Raw genomic sequence first — 14381 nt, forward strand, 5'->3', positions numbered from 1 at the left:
GTTAGTTGTCTTCCTGTTTGTCCTATATAGTGTTTTGTGCAGTTCTTGCATGGGATTTTGTACACTACGTTAGTTTTGCTCATGCTGGGTATCGGGTCCTTCGTTTTGGTGAGTTGTTGTCTGAGAGTGGCTGTTGGTTTGTGTGCCGTTATAAGTCCAAGTGGTCGCAGTAGTCTGGCTGTCATTTCAGAGATGTTCTTGATGTATGGTAGTGTGGCTAGTCCTTTGGGTTGCGGCATGTCCTCGTTCTGTTGTCTCTCCCTAAGGGATCTGTTGATGAAATTGATGATCCCTTGTAGCCACACACACAGACGACAAGCAACATGAATTTGACTGGGACAACACTACCATTACAGGGCAAGCGAAACAAAGAACAGCCAGGGAATTCCTAGAAGCTTGGCACTCATCCACAAACTCCATCAACAAACACATTGACCTGGACCCAATATACCGGCCACTACAGCAGACGGCTGAAACTGACAACTGGAAGCGGCAGGGACAGGCCACTATAAATGCAGGAGGAAACACCACAGAAGCGCTTCACAGGAGGCTCCCAAGCACTGAGGATGTCACCTAGAAAGGGGACGAAACGTTTGCAACAAAAACTTCCAGCTCGGCGAACAGAACCACAGCAACTAAAATAGTTTTGGTATAAAAATAGAGAAATATAGAAAAAAGCTAAATGTTCTACATTGTAGTTCTGGATAGAAATTAGGAAAATGGTGGCATTGTACACTTTTTACTGTATTACTGTACCCCTGTCCTTGAGCACACATGACAATAAAACCTAATTATAATTATAATTCATACTTGAATGCAGCTTTTGGGTAAACGGAAGTTCAAGATTTCTTTTATTCATTCATTCACTGGATGTGGGTTTCATTGCCTGGGTCAGTATTTTTTGCCCATCCCTACATGCTCTTGAGAAGGTAGTACTGATTTCACACAATCAGACATTGCCCTTCTTCCCATCAAGTCTGAACCAACAAAAACTACTCGAAATCTACAGGTGTCCATTTTCCACCACTTGGCCCATAACCTTGAGTGTTCAACTGAGTAATTTATTAAAGGTTGTGAGGTTTCCTGCCTGAACTACCCTCCCAAGCAGTGCATTCCACGCCCCCACCACCCTTTAGAGTTATGGGGTGTATGGGAGGTTGTCTGAGGTAACATTGGAATTGTCATTGGGTTTGGGACTAATGACATTTCCAAGTACAAATGGTTTAGGAGCTGACTCAGGCAAAATCATAATTCAATAACAAGTAGGTACATTTGTACATCAACACCTTACCGTTTTGTACATATCCTGGGATGTACATGGCAGTACATGGCATGGCTTTGCTTCCTGGTTGTTAACCTTACTATTCCATCTTTTCCTTGTACAGATATTTTAATGGTGTATCTCCCATTACCAAGAAATTCAGTAAAATACCGAGAATAAACTCCATCATTTCTAACAGCATCAGCACCTAAAGATAAGAAGACAAATCAATTGCAAAGAGCCAAATCCAGTGTTAACTAATGATAATATTTTACTTTGGTCACAATGAAATATAACCATTTGCTAATTGGCTTCTACAGTGATGGATGTATTTACCTCCCCCATTGTCCAACAGCTCAAGATTCACAGGCTGACCAATAGTCCTCTCTACTGTGGCTGTCACTTTGGCTCCAACAACAGGCAGGAAACCTTGGCTGACTTCTGCAAAAATGATCAGTGGGTTTGGAAAAGATGTTGTGTTTTGATTGAGGTGCGCGTTGACTGTGACAGGCGGAATATTCTCATCTGCTGCCCGTGATGTTACTGTTATCGTTACAACCTGAGGCATTCCAGCTCCATTTTGTATGCCGTACATCCAGGCCCCTGACTGATGTAAAAACACCCCATTGTAATTGAAAAGAAGGAGATCAAAATTAAAGCAAAGAGAAAATTTAAACACACAGTCCAATCAGAACCGTACATGTGCCCGGCCAGGAATTGGAAGGCGAGCTGTCAACAAGACTGCGTCCATCTCAAAGTTTCCATTTCTGTAAAGCTTTCCATTGGGATCACGGATAAACATTTGTGGTGTGTCAGTCCCCCATGTTATTACAAAGAACGTGTTTTTCCCAACCGATTTATCAATGAAAACTGTACCATTGAACCAGTCATTACTTGTAATGTTCTTTCCAGAACTTTCCAGCTGCAAGAAATCAAAACAGTCACTTTAAAATACCAACATACTTGTTATCAGAAAGCAGCAACAAATTCAAAGTCATTCTCTAAAGGATAGTCAAACCTGGATTGACTGTTGACTCATGTTCCCATTTCCTGATACTAATCCAGTGAAAGCATCAACTAATCCATTTTCATCCAATTTATCAGTAGCTGCATACTGCAGGCCTCCTAAAGATTGAACATGAGAAATAATAAGATCGATGTAGTGCTCATAACTAATTGGGAAAGAAGCTGTGCACAAATTTAAACCACAAAACCTAATCATGAAACTCACGATAATCAGAATTAAAAGTAACAGCATCTGCTGATGAAATTATTTGGGGTGATATTAAATCGCAGGTTATTGGGTGATGTGAATGGGCAAGGTGACTTGATGGGTAAATGAATAGGAAGAGTTTAGAGGAATGTTGGCTAAATGCTGGCAAATGGGACGAGATTAATATCGGATATCTGGTCGGTATGGATGAGTTGGGCTGAAGGGTCTGCTTCCGTGCTGTACAGCTCTGTGAATCTATAACTCAGGAGATATGGGTTCAGTTGACCATTCACTGAGATAGTAGTGAGTGTCCTCCATTTCTCCTTGTAAGACAACCCCATCATCCCAAGGATTAATCCGGTGACCATCCATTAATTATATTGTCGTAATAGCAAATATATCCCTCCTTGGAGATAAGTAACAAAACTTTGCCACGACTCTATACAGCTTCAATAAAACGTCTTTACTTCTGTATTCAAATCCCCTTGTCATGAAAGCCCACATACCATTGCCTTCCTAATTACTTGCTGCACCTGTTTGCTAACTTTAAATGATTCATGAAAAGGGAAATGCAGGTCCCCTTGACACCTACACTTCCCAGCTTCTCACTGTTTCAGAAATATTTGTCTTCCTGCTTTTTCTACTGAGGTGAATAGCTACATATTTATTGATATACCATATCAACTGCTTTGTTTAATCGCCTGTACAAACCCTCTTGAAGCCTCTTTGTGTTGGAGTCATAGAGTCATAGAGACATACATCACGGAAACAGATCTTTCGGACCAACTCCACAATGATGAACAGATATCCTAAATTAATCTAGGCTCCTTAGCCAGCATTTAGTCCATATGTGTAAACCCTTCTTACTCATAAACCCATCCAGGTGTCTTTTGAATAGATAATTGTAACAGCCACAACCACTTCCTCTGGCAGCTCATTCCATACATGCACAACCCTCTGCATGAAAACGTTGCTCCTTAGGTCCCTTTTAAATCTTTCCCCTCTCATCTTAAACCGATGCCCTCCAGTTTTGGACCTCCCTACCTTGGAGAAAAGACCTTGGCTGTTCACCCTATCCATGCCCCTCATGACTTTATAAACCTCTATAAGGTCACCCCTCAGCCTCTGACACTCCAGGGAAAACAGCCCCAGCCTATTCAGCGTCTCCCTATAGCTCATATCCTCCAACCCTGGCAACATCCTTGTAAATCTTTTCTGCATCCCTTCATGTTTCACAACAGTTTTTCCTCAAGCAGGGAGACCAGAATTGCATATGTTATTCCAAAGGTATCCTAACCAATGTCCTGTACAGCTGCAACAATGACCTCACATCTCTTGTACTCAATGCACTGACCAATAAAGGCAAACATACCAACTGCTTTCTTTACCATCCTCTCTACCTACAACTCCACTTTCAAGGAACAATGAACCTGCCATCCAAGGTCTCTTTGTTCAGCAACACTCCTCAGGAGCTTACTATTAAGTGTAAGTTCTTTCCAAAATGCAGTAACTCACATTTATCTAAATTAATCTTCATCTGCCATTCCTTGGTCCATTGGTCCATTTTTGAGGTAACCTTCTTCACTGTCCACTGCACCTCCAATGTTGGTGTCATCTGCAAACTTACTAACTGTACAACCAATGTTCACATACATTAATAGAAATTGAATTGTAAAGTCATTTGGCACGGAAACAGACCCTTCGGTCCAACCAGTCCAAACCGAACATAATCCAAACCTACCTTTTCTAGTCATGTATCTATCCAAATGTCTTTGAAATGTTTCTAATTCCACCTGCATCCGACACTTGCCAAGAACCGGTACAGCTGCAACAATGACCTCACATCTCTTGTACTCAATGCATTGACCAATAAAGGCAAACATACCAATTGCTTTCTTTACCATCCTCTCTACCTACAACTCCACTTTCAAGGAACTATGAACCTGCCATCCAAGGTCTCTTTGTTCAGCAACACTCCTCAGGAGCTTACTACTAAGTGTAAGTTCTTTCCAAAATGCAGTAACTCACATTTATCTAAATTAAACTTCATCTGCCACTCCTTGGTCCATTGGTCCATTTTTGAGGTAACCTTCTTCACTGTCCACTGCACCTCCAATGTTGGTGTCATCTGCAAACTTAGTAACTATACAACCAATGTTCACATACAAATCATTAATAGAAATTGAATTGTAAAGTCATTTGGCACAGAAACAGACCCTTCGGTCCAACCAGTCCAAACCGAACATAATCCAAACCTACCTTTTCTAGTCATGTATCTATCCAAATGTCTTTGAAATGTTTCTAATTCCACCTGCATCCGACACTTGCCAAGGAAGTTCATTCCACACACAAACCACCCTCTGTGTGAAAAATCTGTCTCTCGTGTCTTTTTTTAAATCTTTCCCCTCTCACCTTAAAAATATGCTCTCTTGTCCTGAAATTCCCCATCCTGGGAAAAAGACAGCTACCACTAACTCTATCTATACTTTTATTATTTTATAAACTGCTGTCAGGTTGCCTCTCAAGCTCCTACACTCCAGTGAAAATAGCCCCAGCGTATTCAATCTGTCCCTCATTAACCCAGTCTGTGCGTAAGCTGAAATAGCCCATTATTATTACATTTCCCTCTTGACATACATCTCTAAGTTCCAGATTTGCATCAGGCCCAATTTTACCACTCCCATTTGGTGACCTGGAAATAAATCCTCCCAATGTTTGCTGCAATTTATTGTTTTTTCAGCATCTATCAAACTGATTTCACATCTTGACCCTTCTGCCTGGGATCCTTCATTACAAAGGTACTGATGTCACAAGCACAGGGACTAATAGGGCAAATGCTCATTTGCTTTCTCCACTGTAATAACCTCTCATTCAGAGGAGCAAATATTTCCCAAGATTGATGTTATCTTAGCATTAATCAATTTTCTACATTGCACAGTGACTACAGTTAAAGAAAATAAAACCTATTTGGCTACATGTTGGTACACCCTGAATTTATTAAAAGCGCTGTAGAAATGAGGTTTCTTATTATCTTTCTATTGAGGCCCAGCTTTGGACATTCTGAACAAAATTCACACTGGACTTGAAACATTAACTGTTTCTCTCTCCACAGATTTTAGCACATTTGTTGAGTTTCTCCAGTATTCTCTGTATTTGTTTAAGGGACATTCTGGTTTGTAAGGTCAAGTTCTTTTCCCTGAATCTTCAAAGAAGCTCACAGAAATATATTTTTATCTTAGTAACTAGACACTCAAAAATACTTAATATTGCCTGTTAAACTAATTCCTGTATTTCATTGAGTACAGGAGTTGGGAGGTCATGTTGCGGCTGTTCAGGTCATTGGTTTGGCCACTTTTGGAATATTGTGTGCAATTCTGGTCTTCTACCTATCGGAAGGCTGTTGTGAAACTTGAAATGGTTCGGAAAAGATGTTTCCAGAGTTGGAGGATTTGAGCTATAGGGAGAGGTTGAATAGGCTAGGGATGTTTTCCCTGGAGCGTCGGAGGCTGAGGGGTGACCTTAAAGAGGTTTATAAAATCATGAGGGGCATGGATAGAGTAAATAGACAAAATCTTTTCCCTGGGGTCAGGGAATCCAGAACTAGAGGGCATAGGTTTGGAGTGAGCGGTGGTACGTGAATGGCAGAAGCTGCAAGATGAAGTTGTGTAGGCTATTACAATTGCAACATTTAAAAGGCACCTGAATGGGTATATGAATAGGAAGGTTTAGAGGGGTATGGGCCGGGTGCTGGCAGGTGGGACTAGATTGGGTTGGGATATCTGGTCGGCATGGATGAGTTGGCCCGAAGGGTCTGTTTCTGTGCTGTACATCTCTATGAGTCTATAACTCTATTTGCTACTGAAGTTTAATTCTTGATCAGCAAAACATTTTAAATGTCACATGCCTGTCATTGATGACAACTGTTCCAGCTCTTCGGCTGCATTCGGTCCTAATGCTATCGTGTGGATAACTGCACCACTTTGTTTCACCTCCGAGAAACAACTGCTTATCCCACTGTCCTCCCCATCAGTCAGCAAAACGATTTCATCACCATTTGTAGATCCGTCATCACCACGAAGTACCTGTAAAGCCATTGTTCATTGTCAATGTGGGAAAAGTGTAATAATGATGTGGACAGTAATGAATTATCAAATGTCTCTGACTTACCTGAAAACCAGCTCGAACCCCTGCACAAATGTTTGTTCCACCACTAGCTATTTTAGGTAGAAGATTTTTCAGCATTTTTCGTGCGTCTTCACTCTCAATTACTGTCAATTCGTGAATCACAGTTGCAGAACTGTGAAAACCAACTATGCCAACATATGATTGATCTTCAATGATCTGGAGTAAAAATATCCCAGCCGCTTGCTGAAGCCTTTGAATTCGATTTTCCTGCAAACATAAAGAACTCAACTCAAATTCAAAACTCAATCTCCCAAACCATTTGTCATTCTCATATTTTGTAAAAGTAAATAAAACCAAAGTACTGTGGATACTGGGGTTTGAAATAGACCCAGAAAATGCGAAAGAAACTCAGCAGGATTGGCAGCATCTATGGGGAAAGAAACAGGGTTAATCTTTCTGAGAGGAGTCATTCAAATTCAAAATGTTAACACTGCTTTTCTTTCTACAGGTACTGCCAGATCTGCTGAGTTTGTCCTGTGTTTTCTGTTTTCATTTCGTATCTTGTGCGCTCTGTATAAAAGCTTTTAGGTAGAATAAATCTTTCAAATTAAATTTAACAAATCTCAATCACTTGTTTTGTGAATTGTAGTCCCAACAGATTTGAGTACATTATCTCGACTGACATGCCAGTGCAATACTGAGAGAATGCTGCTGGATTTCCGGATAAAATATTATATTAAGCAACTGCAGGTTAGACAGTTTAATCCTAGTGCTTTTGGAAATGAGCTGGAACAGTTTTCATCAATGACAGACATGTGACATTCAAATTGTTTGGATTTCTATGTGACATTCATATTGTGACTTGGACACGTGCGGATTTATTATGGAATGGCGGCAGGATTTATTAAATAAATAGAACATTACAGCGCAGTACAGACCCTTCGGCCTATGAAATTACCTTAAATAAAATAAAAGTGCTGTAAATTCCAAGGTCAGTCAAGCAGCATTTGTGAAAAGAAGGTTAACATTCAGGTGAAGATCTTAAACTCTGTTTGTCTTCTCACACTGCCTGGTCTGGTGAATACTCACAGGATTCCCTTTTGTTTTAGAGTTCCAGCATCTGTCATTTCTCATGTGGCATTAATTTTTACTGGGATTTGTTCAAGGCAAATTGCGCTCAACAAAACTAGCAGAGGTTTTTTTTAAGGCAGTAGAGGTCTGATCAGGAAAGTATACTTGATGGTAAAAATCAAAAGGTGTTTAACAAACTGTCTCATCATCAGCTTTGCATTAAACGTTGTAAATATTTAAGTAAATATTAGCATGGATACAACATTAACTGAGTGACAGAAAAGGGGGCAGTAGTTGCAAACAATTCCTCTTGCTCTGGGGAAAGATATATATAGTGTGTATCCTAACTACTAAGAATACTGCATGTTGATCTATACTACTGACTTATATGTAGCGTATACAATTTGAAAATTTTCAATGACATAAAACTTGGAAGTATAGTGAACTGTGGGGAGGATACTAATAGACATCAAGAGGATAAACAAAAAACCAAAAGAACTGTGGTTGCTGGAAATCAGAAACAAAAACAGAACTTGGTGGAAGAGCTCATCATGTCGAGAGAAACCAGAGACGATGTTTCCAAAACAGAACCCAAAAAGTTAAACAATTTCTCTTCATAGACACTGCCAGACCTGCTGAGATTTTCCAACAATTTCTGTTTTATATCAAGAAGAAATATTCCATTTGCCAATTGTATGTTCATTCTGTACGTTAATTAATGTCATCCTGTGTTTCATCTCAGTCCTCTTCTAGATGAGCCACATACCCCAAGTAAGATATTATCTGTACATTTTGAAATTGTGTTTTTGATTCCTGAGGCTAGGTCATTGATGGGTTTAAATGATAAATTATCATGGTCCCAGCACTAATCCTGGTAGAACAGCCCTTTCATCATTTGTCACACCTCCATTGCATAGAAAGAGGGTCATATACATATTGAAATGATGGCTTGAGCATATGGGGTAAAGTTTCAGAAATGCTCTGTTTATAGGACAACTTAACCTGAAAAGTTAGCTCAGTTCTCTGTTCAGATTCTGCCAAACCTGCTGAATATTTCAGCATTTTTGTTTTATTTTTATTTCAGAATTGTAGTTTGTTATATTTGGCATAGGAAATGAGAAAACCAATGATGACCTTCTGAAGCAACCTGTTAGAGATGTCAGTGTACACCGCTGGAATGGGTGGGACTTGAATCCAGGCACGCCCCACCCCCCAACCTAAAGGATACTACCATTATAAGAACAATATAAAATGCAGGACTTGCATGAAAGTAAAGACTGCTTGTTTCCTATGTGATGAACAATGGTCAGCAAAGGACTACAAGTGATGGTCCTTTCAATAAGGTCAGCGTAAACGAACATCATATTGTCATACCCAACCCATGCTTCCTGAAGTATCAAGAACTAAACATAACACTCGGTCTTTGGCATGCAGGAAAGTAAACTTTGGCTCAAGTGAAGTGATATTAGTTGGATGGTTGTTCTGGAAATCGTCCGACTTGCTGATTACATCCCAAGTGCTCCTCTCATTGCACATTTTGTTTTGCATGTTCGGGGCTTCACGGTTGTGTGTCTTATTGTCACAGAAATCAACCACCTGCAAAGGGAACACAAGGTCAGATGCAACAAGTGTCAGAGTTTTAAAAATAACAGCCAGATGAGAGAAATTGATGCTTTCTGGATCAAAATGAAAGGTCTGGCTTTATCAGAAAATCCCAGTTTCGATTTCTGTCTATCAGTTTAGCTCAGTTGACAGTATTTGCTCCCTTCAGTATGAGGTAGTTATGAGCTTGGCTTGCCTTGCCCTGTCTCTGTAATCTCTAGCTGAAAATGTGTTGCTGGAAAAGCGCAGCAGGTTAGGCAGCATCCAGGGAACAGGAGAATCGACGTTTCGGGCATAAGCCTGCCCGAAGAAGGGCTTATGCCCGAAACGTCGATTCTCCTGTTCCCTGGATGCTGCCTAACCTGCTGCGCTTTTCCAGCAACACATTTTCAGCTCTGATCTCCAGCATCTGCAGACCTCACTTTCTCCTCTGTAATTTCCAGTCCTTTTAAAGCCTTGCTTCCCTATGAGGTGATGATTGATGCTGCATTTGTTAAAAATTCAGAAATCAATTAAAAAAACACAGTCACAATTTGTGAGGAGACTATGGCCATGAATACGTAAAGTGTTATTTTTTATTCATAATCACAACTCTACACAGTGAAACTTTGAGAAATGCAGGCATTTGTTGTGGCACAGAATGAGATCATTCAGTCAATCATGTCCAAGCTGGCTAAAAGAAAGAGCAATCCCATCTAATCCTACCTTTCACCTCTTAGCCTGTGGTCCTCCAGATTATGACCCTCAAGCAAACACCCACATGTTCTTTGAAATCCTGTGAGTATTTTGACTTTACCACTTTTCAGGCTGTAAGTTAACGATCGCACCACCCTAACTGTGAAAAGAATTACTCGACAACTCTCTTATTCCTTCTCGGATTTACTTTAAATCTGAGTTCCCTGTCTTTTCTTTAATCTGCTAACATAAATAACTCTTTCCTAACCACTCTATTTGGACACCTCATAATTTCAGACAGCACTGTGGTTAGCACTGCAACTCACAGTGACTGGGACCTAGGTTGATCCCACCCTTGGGCAACTGTCTGTTCAGAGTTTGCTCATTCTCCTCCCTGTCTGCATGGGTTTCCTCTGGGTGCTCCAGTTTCCCTCCACAGTCCAGAGGTGTGCAGGTTAGGGGGGATTGTCTATGCTAAATTGCCCATAATGTCCGGAAATGTCCAGGTTAGGTGGATTCGCCATGGGGAAATGTGGGGTTAAGGAGATAGGGTTGGGTCTGGGTAGGATGCTCTTCGGAGGATCAGTGTGGACTCAATGGGCCAAATGCCTGCTTCCACACCATAGGGATTCTACTCTATGAAGACTCTAGCTGCAGTCTACCCAGTGTTTCATACAACTTGAGTAAACCCATCCCCTCCACCACCCCCCACCCACCGGTTCTATGCACCAATAAAGTTTGTTTTATGCAGTTAAAAAGTTCTAATTAAACTATAGCCTATTTTTCTATGCTTACTGTCAAACCTACCCGAAATAGCAATATGAGAAAGGGGCAGCCCAAACTGTGGGATCAAGTGAAGCAAGTTCGAAATCTGTTTCATGCTGTACTTGAATCGTGAATATTGGACACAGTGAAGTCCTGCCATTCACATCTTTACCTTTGCAAATTCACTGACTCTCATAAAGTATTCTGAGCAACCACTGCACTCTGCAGGTCAGATTACTGTATACAATTTTGTACGCCATTTCACCCAGTGCGGGTCACATTTCATTTCCCTGCAGTTTATAGGTGCAAAACAATAGAAGTGAAGTGAAGTAGATATGGTAAAAAAAAAGCTCAAAACTTAAAATGGTCTGCAGACTGACAGAATGATGATAGAAAACGGGATTGCCAAGTCTGGAAAGTTGCACTGAATGTGTATCAGCTCCTACAATACACATCCACACGATTGTAACATTTACAATGCAGGAGGCCTTACAACAAGGGGCCCATTTGAGAAATTTATGTCCTTCATTTTACTACATTATATCTCCTGTAAAACATCAATAATACAATTGTTTTATTGTATTTTATTGTCTCCTAAATACTGTATGTGTCAGTATTTTTGGATATTTGGAAACTATCCAATTGACTCTCATTACCCTCCATGATGTCAGCATTTGCAACATTTTCAAGGAACGTAACCTCTGCAAACAGCAAGACTTTGTCAATGAAACATTTGCAGAAGTAGGTGTTAATAACTTGCAAGGAAAATGCATCTTAATAATCCCACTTACCCCTGGTAATCCTGTTGTGTACATTATTGAAGTTGATGTCACTTGGTTCTGGTCTGGAAAGAAGTTACAGTCAGTGTCTGGGAGCCCTGTGCTGGGATCACAGGTACCACAGGCACCCCCAGAACAAGAGACTTTTAATCCTTTCATTTCCTTTGAACACCTAGAAATGGAAGTAAAGCACGATGTGTAGTTGATCATTCTAAATTTTATAAAGTTGCAATAACCATAATGGTTTATACATCATCTCACTCAATAGAGAGAGAGAGATGATGAGTGGCAATCAGCACACCTCAAGGTGGGGCGGGGAAGAGGTTGAGATGGAGAATTCTTTATTTTCGCTGCAGCTGATGAGGGAATGGAACCCAAGCAGTTGGCTTGCCTTTGCCCCACGAGTTATTCACCAAGGTGGAGACAGGGTAGGGCTTGGTTAGCTCGGTTGCCTGGGTTCAATTCCCATGGTAGCTGAGGTCACCAAGGTCATCCTGCCTTCTGATCCTCACCCTTGGCCTGAGCAGTGGTGACCTTCAGCTTAAACTCACCCACCAGGCGTGTCTCTCACTCTAATGAGTCAGGGAGACAGTGGTGACTTTGCTCATTAAATAAACAAATCCAAACCTCCCCGTTCCTCTGATACTCAAAAATGAGAAGTATCATGTGGTTTGTGAGATTACTGACAATTTACGTTTAGAACTTCCAGATGCTTCCAGGTTCAAACGAGTAATTGTCAGAGGAGACTCTCCAGTCAGGGGCACAGACAGGCAATTCTGCACCGGTGAGCCAGTATTGACATTGCTTCCCTGGTGCCAAGGTCACAGACATCTCAAAGTAGCTGCAGCATATTGGGAGGGAAGGGAGAGTGAGAGGCCAGAGTTGTAGTATACATTGATAAGGAGGAGAAAGTGAGGACTGCAGATGCTGGAGATCAGAGCTGAAAAATGTGTTTCTGGAAAAGCGCAGCAGGTGAGGCAGCATCAAAGGAGCAGGAGAGTCAATGTTTCGGGCATAAGCCCTTCTTCAGGATTCCTGAAGAAGGGTTTATGCCTGAAACGTAGATTCTCCTGCTCCTTTGATGCTGCCTCACCTGCTGCGCTTTTCCAGCAACACATTTTTCAGTATACATTGATAAGAACAACATAGTGAGAGAAACATTTGCAGAGTCAATATAGGAAGGTAGGTAAGAGGCTAAAAAGAAGAACTTTAAAGGTAGTAATCTTTGGATTACTCCCAGTGCCACGTGCTAGTGACAGTAGGATAAGAAGATAGGGCGGATAAATCAGTGGTTGTGGATGTGGTGCCCTGGGCAGGGATTCAGATTTTTGGATCATTGGGATCACATCTGAACCAAAAGAGAGCTGTTCAAAAGGGACAGGTTTCACCTCAACTGGAAGGGGACCAATGTCTTGGGGGAGGGTGGGGAGATTTGCTTGCATTATTTGTCAGAATTTAAACTAGTATTGGGGCAATTGTGAAGATCCTAAATAATAATGAAATGAGAATGGTTCGGAAATTAAAGACAGCAAGTTATTTAGACAAGGCAAGCAAGAACAAATCAGAGAATGAGGTAACTCTGAAGAATTAAATTGCATTTCTTTCAATGCAAAGGATCTGACAGAAAGGTGTCTGAACTCAGGGCATGCATGGGAACATGGGACTTTCAGAAACATGGCTCAGGGATGGACAAGACTGGCAGCTCAATGTTCTGGGGTTCAGATGCTATGGGAAGGATAGAAATGGAGGCAAGAGAGGAAGAGGACTGGCATTTTTCATGAGGGAAAACATCATGGCAGTACTTAGAGAGGATTGTCCAAAGAAGCTATACGCATAGAACTTAGAGATAAAAAGGGGTAATCGCCTTGATGGGATTGTGCTAAAGGCACCCCAGTAGTCATCAGGAAACTGAAGAGCAAATGTGTAGAGAGATCTCAGCTAAGTGCCAGAATTGTCGGGTTGGGACAGCAGGGGTTTTTAAATTTTCAAACATAGACGGGATTGCCATAGTGTTAAAGGTTTGGATGTGAAGGATTTTGGTGAATATGTTCAAGGATGTTTTCTTCATCAATATGCAGATGTACCTATTAAAGAAGGAGCAAAACTTGACCTTCTTTTGGGAAATAAGGCAAGGCAAGTGACTGACGTGTTAGTGGGGGAGCACTTTGGGACCAGTTTGTTAATTTAAAAATATTCTGGAAAAGGATAGTCTCTGGATAAAATTTAAAGTACTTAATTGGAACCAGGCCAATTTTGACAGTATGAGATAGGAACCTTCAAAAGTTGATTGGAATATACTGTTCATGAGTAAAGGGATAACTGGCAAGGTGTTAGCTATGAAGAGAGATTGAGTAGGTTCGGTTTATTTTCATTAGAAAAAAGGAGATTGAAGGGGGACCTGATTGAGGTTTACAAAATAATGAAGGGTATAGACAAGGTGGATAGAGTCAAGCTTTTTCCCAGGGTGAAGGATTCAATAATGAGAGGTCATGCTTTCAAGGTGAGAGGTGGAAAGTTTAAGGGGGAATACACACAGCAAGTACTTCACGCAGAGGGCTTTCTAAAGCTTTCTAAAGTCAGACTATGAGATTTAGATAAATGATCTAGTAGAGAGCACTGTTGGTATGATCAGCAAGTTTGCAGATGACACAAAGATTGGTGAAGGAGCAGAAAGCACAGGGGACAGTCAGAGAGGACAGGAGGATGGAGATATAGATAGACTGGAGAGTTGGGCAAAAAGTGGCAGATGGCTTTCAATTCAGACAAATGTGAGGTGATGCATTTAGGCAAGTCTGATTATAGAGCGAATTATACAATGAATGGAAGAGCCTTGGGAAAAGTTGGTGGGCAGAGAGATCTGGGAGTGCAGGTCCATTGTACCCTGAAGGTT

General features: G+C 41.0%; 1 protein-coding gene across 2 annotated transcripts in view; it reads right to left on the bottom strand.

Annotated features, from left to right (window-relative positions):
• Positions 1–14381, bottom strand: part of LOC122554127 (calcium-activated chloride channel regulator 1-like) — a 104356-nt gene that overhangs the window by 52960 nt on the left and 37015 nt on the right. For both annotated transcript variants that reach the window (XM_043698672.1, XM_043698674.1), the window contains exons 5-10: positions 11504–11663; positions 9045–9266; positions 6642–6866; positions 6379–6556; positions 2280–2386; positions 1962–2183 (exon numbers count right to left, since the gene is read on the bottom strand). In XM_043698672.1, coding sequence (XP_043554607.1) covers positions 1962–2183; positions 2280–2386; positions 6379–6556; positions 6642–6866; positions 9045–9266; positions 11504–11663 — 1114 coding nt within the window. The remainder of the gene's footprint in view (positions 1–1961; positions 2184–2279; positions 2387–6378; positions 6557–6641; positions 6867–9044; positions 9267–11503; positions 11664–14381) is intronic.

This window comes from Chiloscyllium plagiosum, chromosome 11 (assembly GCF_004010195.1).
Source record: "Chiloscyllium plagiosum isolate BGI_BamShark_2017 chromosome 11, ASM401019v2, whole genome shotgun sequence".
Lineage (NCBI taxonomy): Eukaryota > Metazoa > Chordata > Chondrichthyes > Orectolobiformes > Hemiscylliidae > Chiloscyllium > Chiloscyllium plagiosum.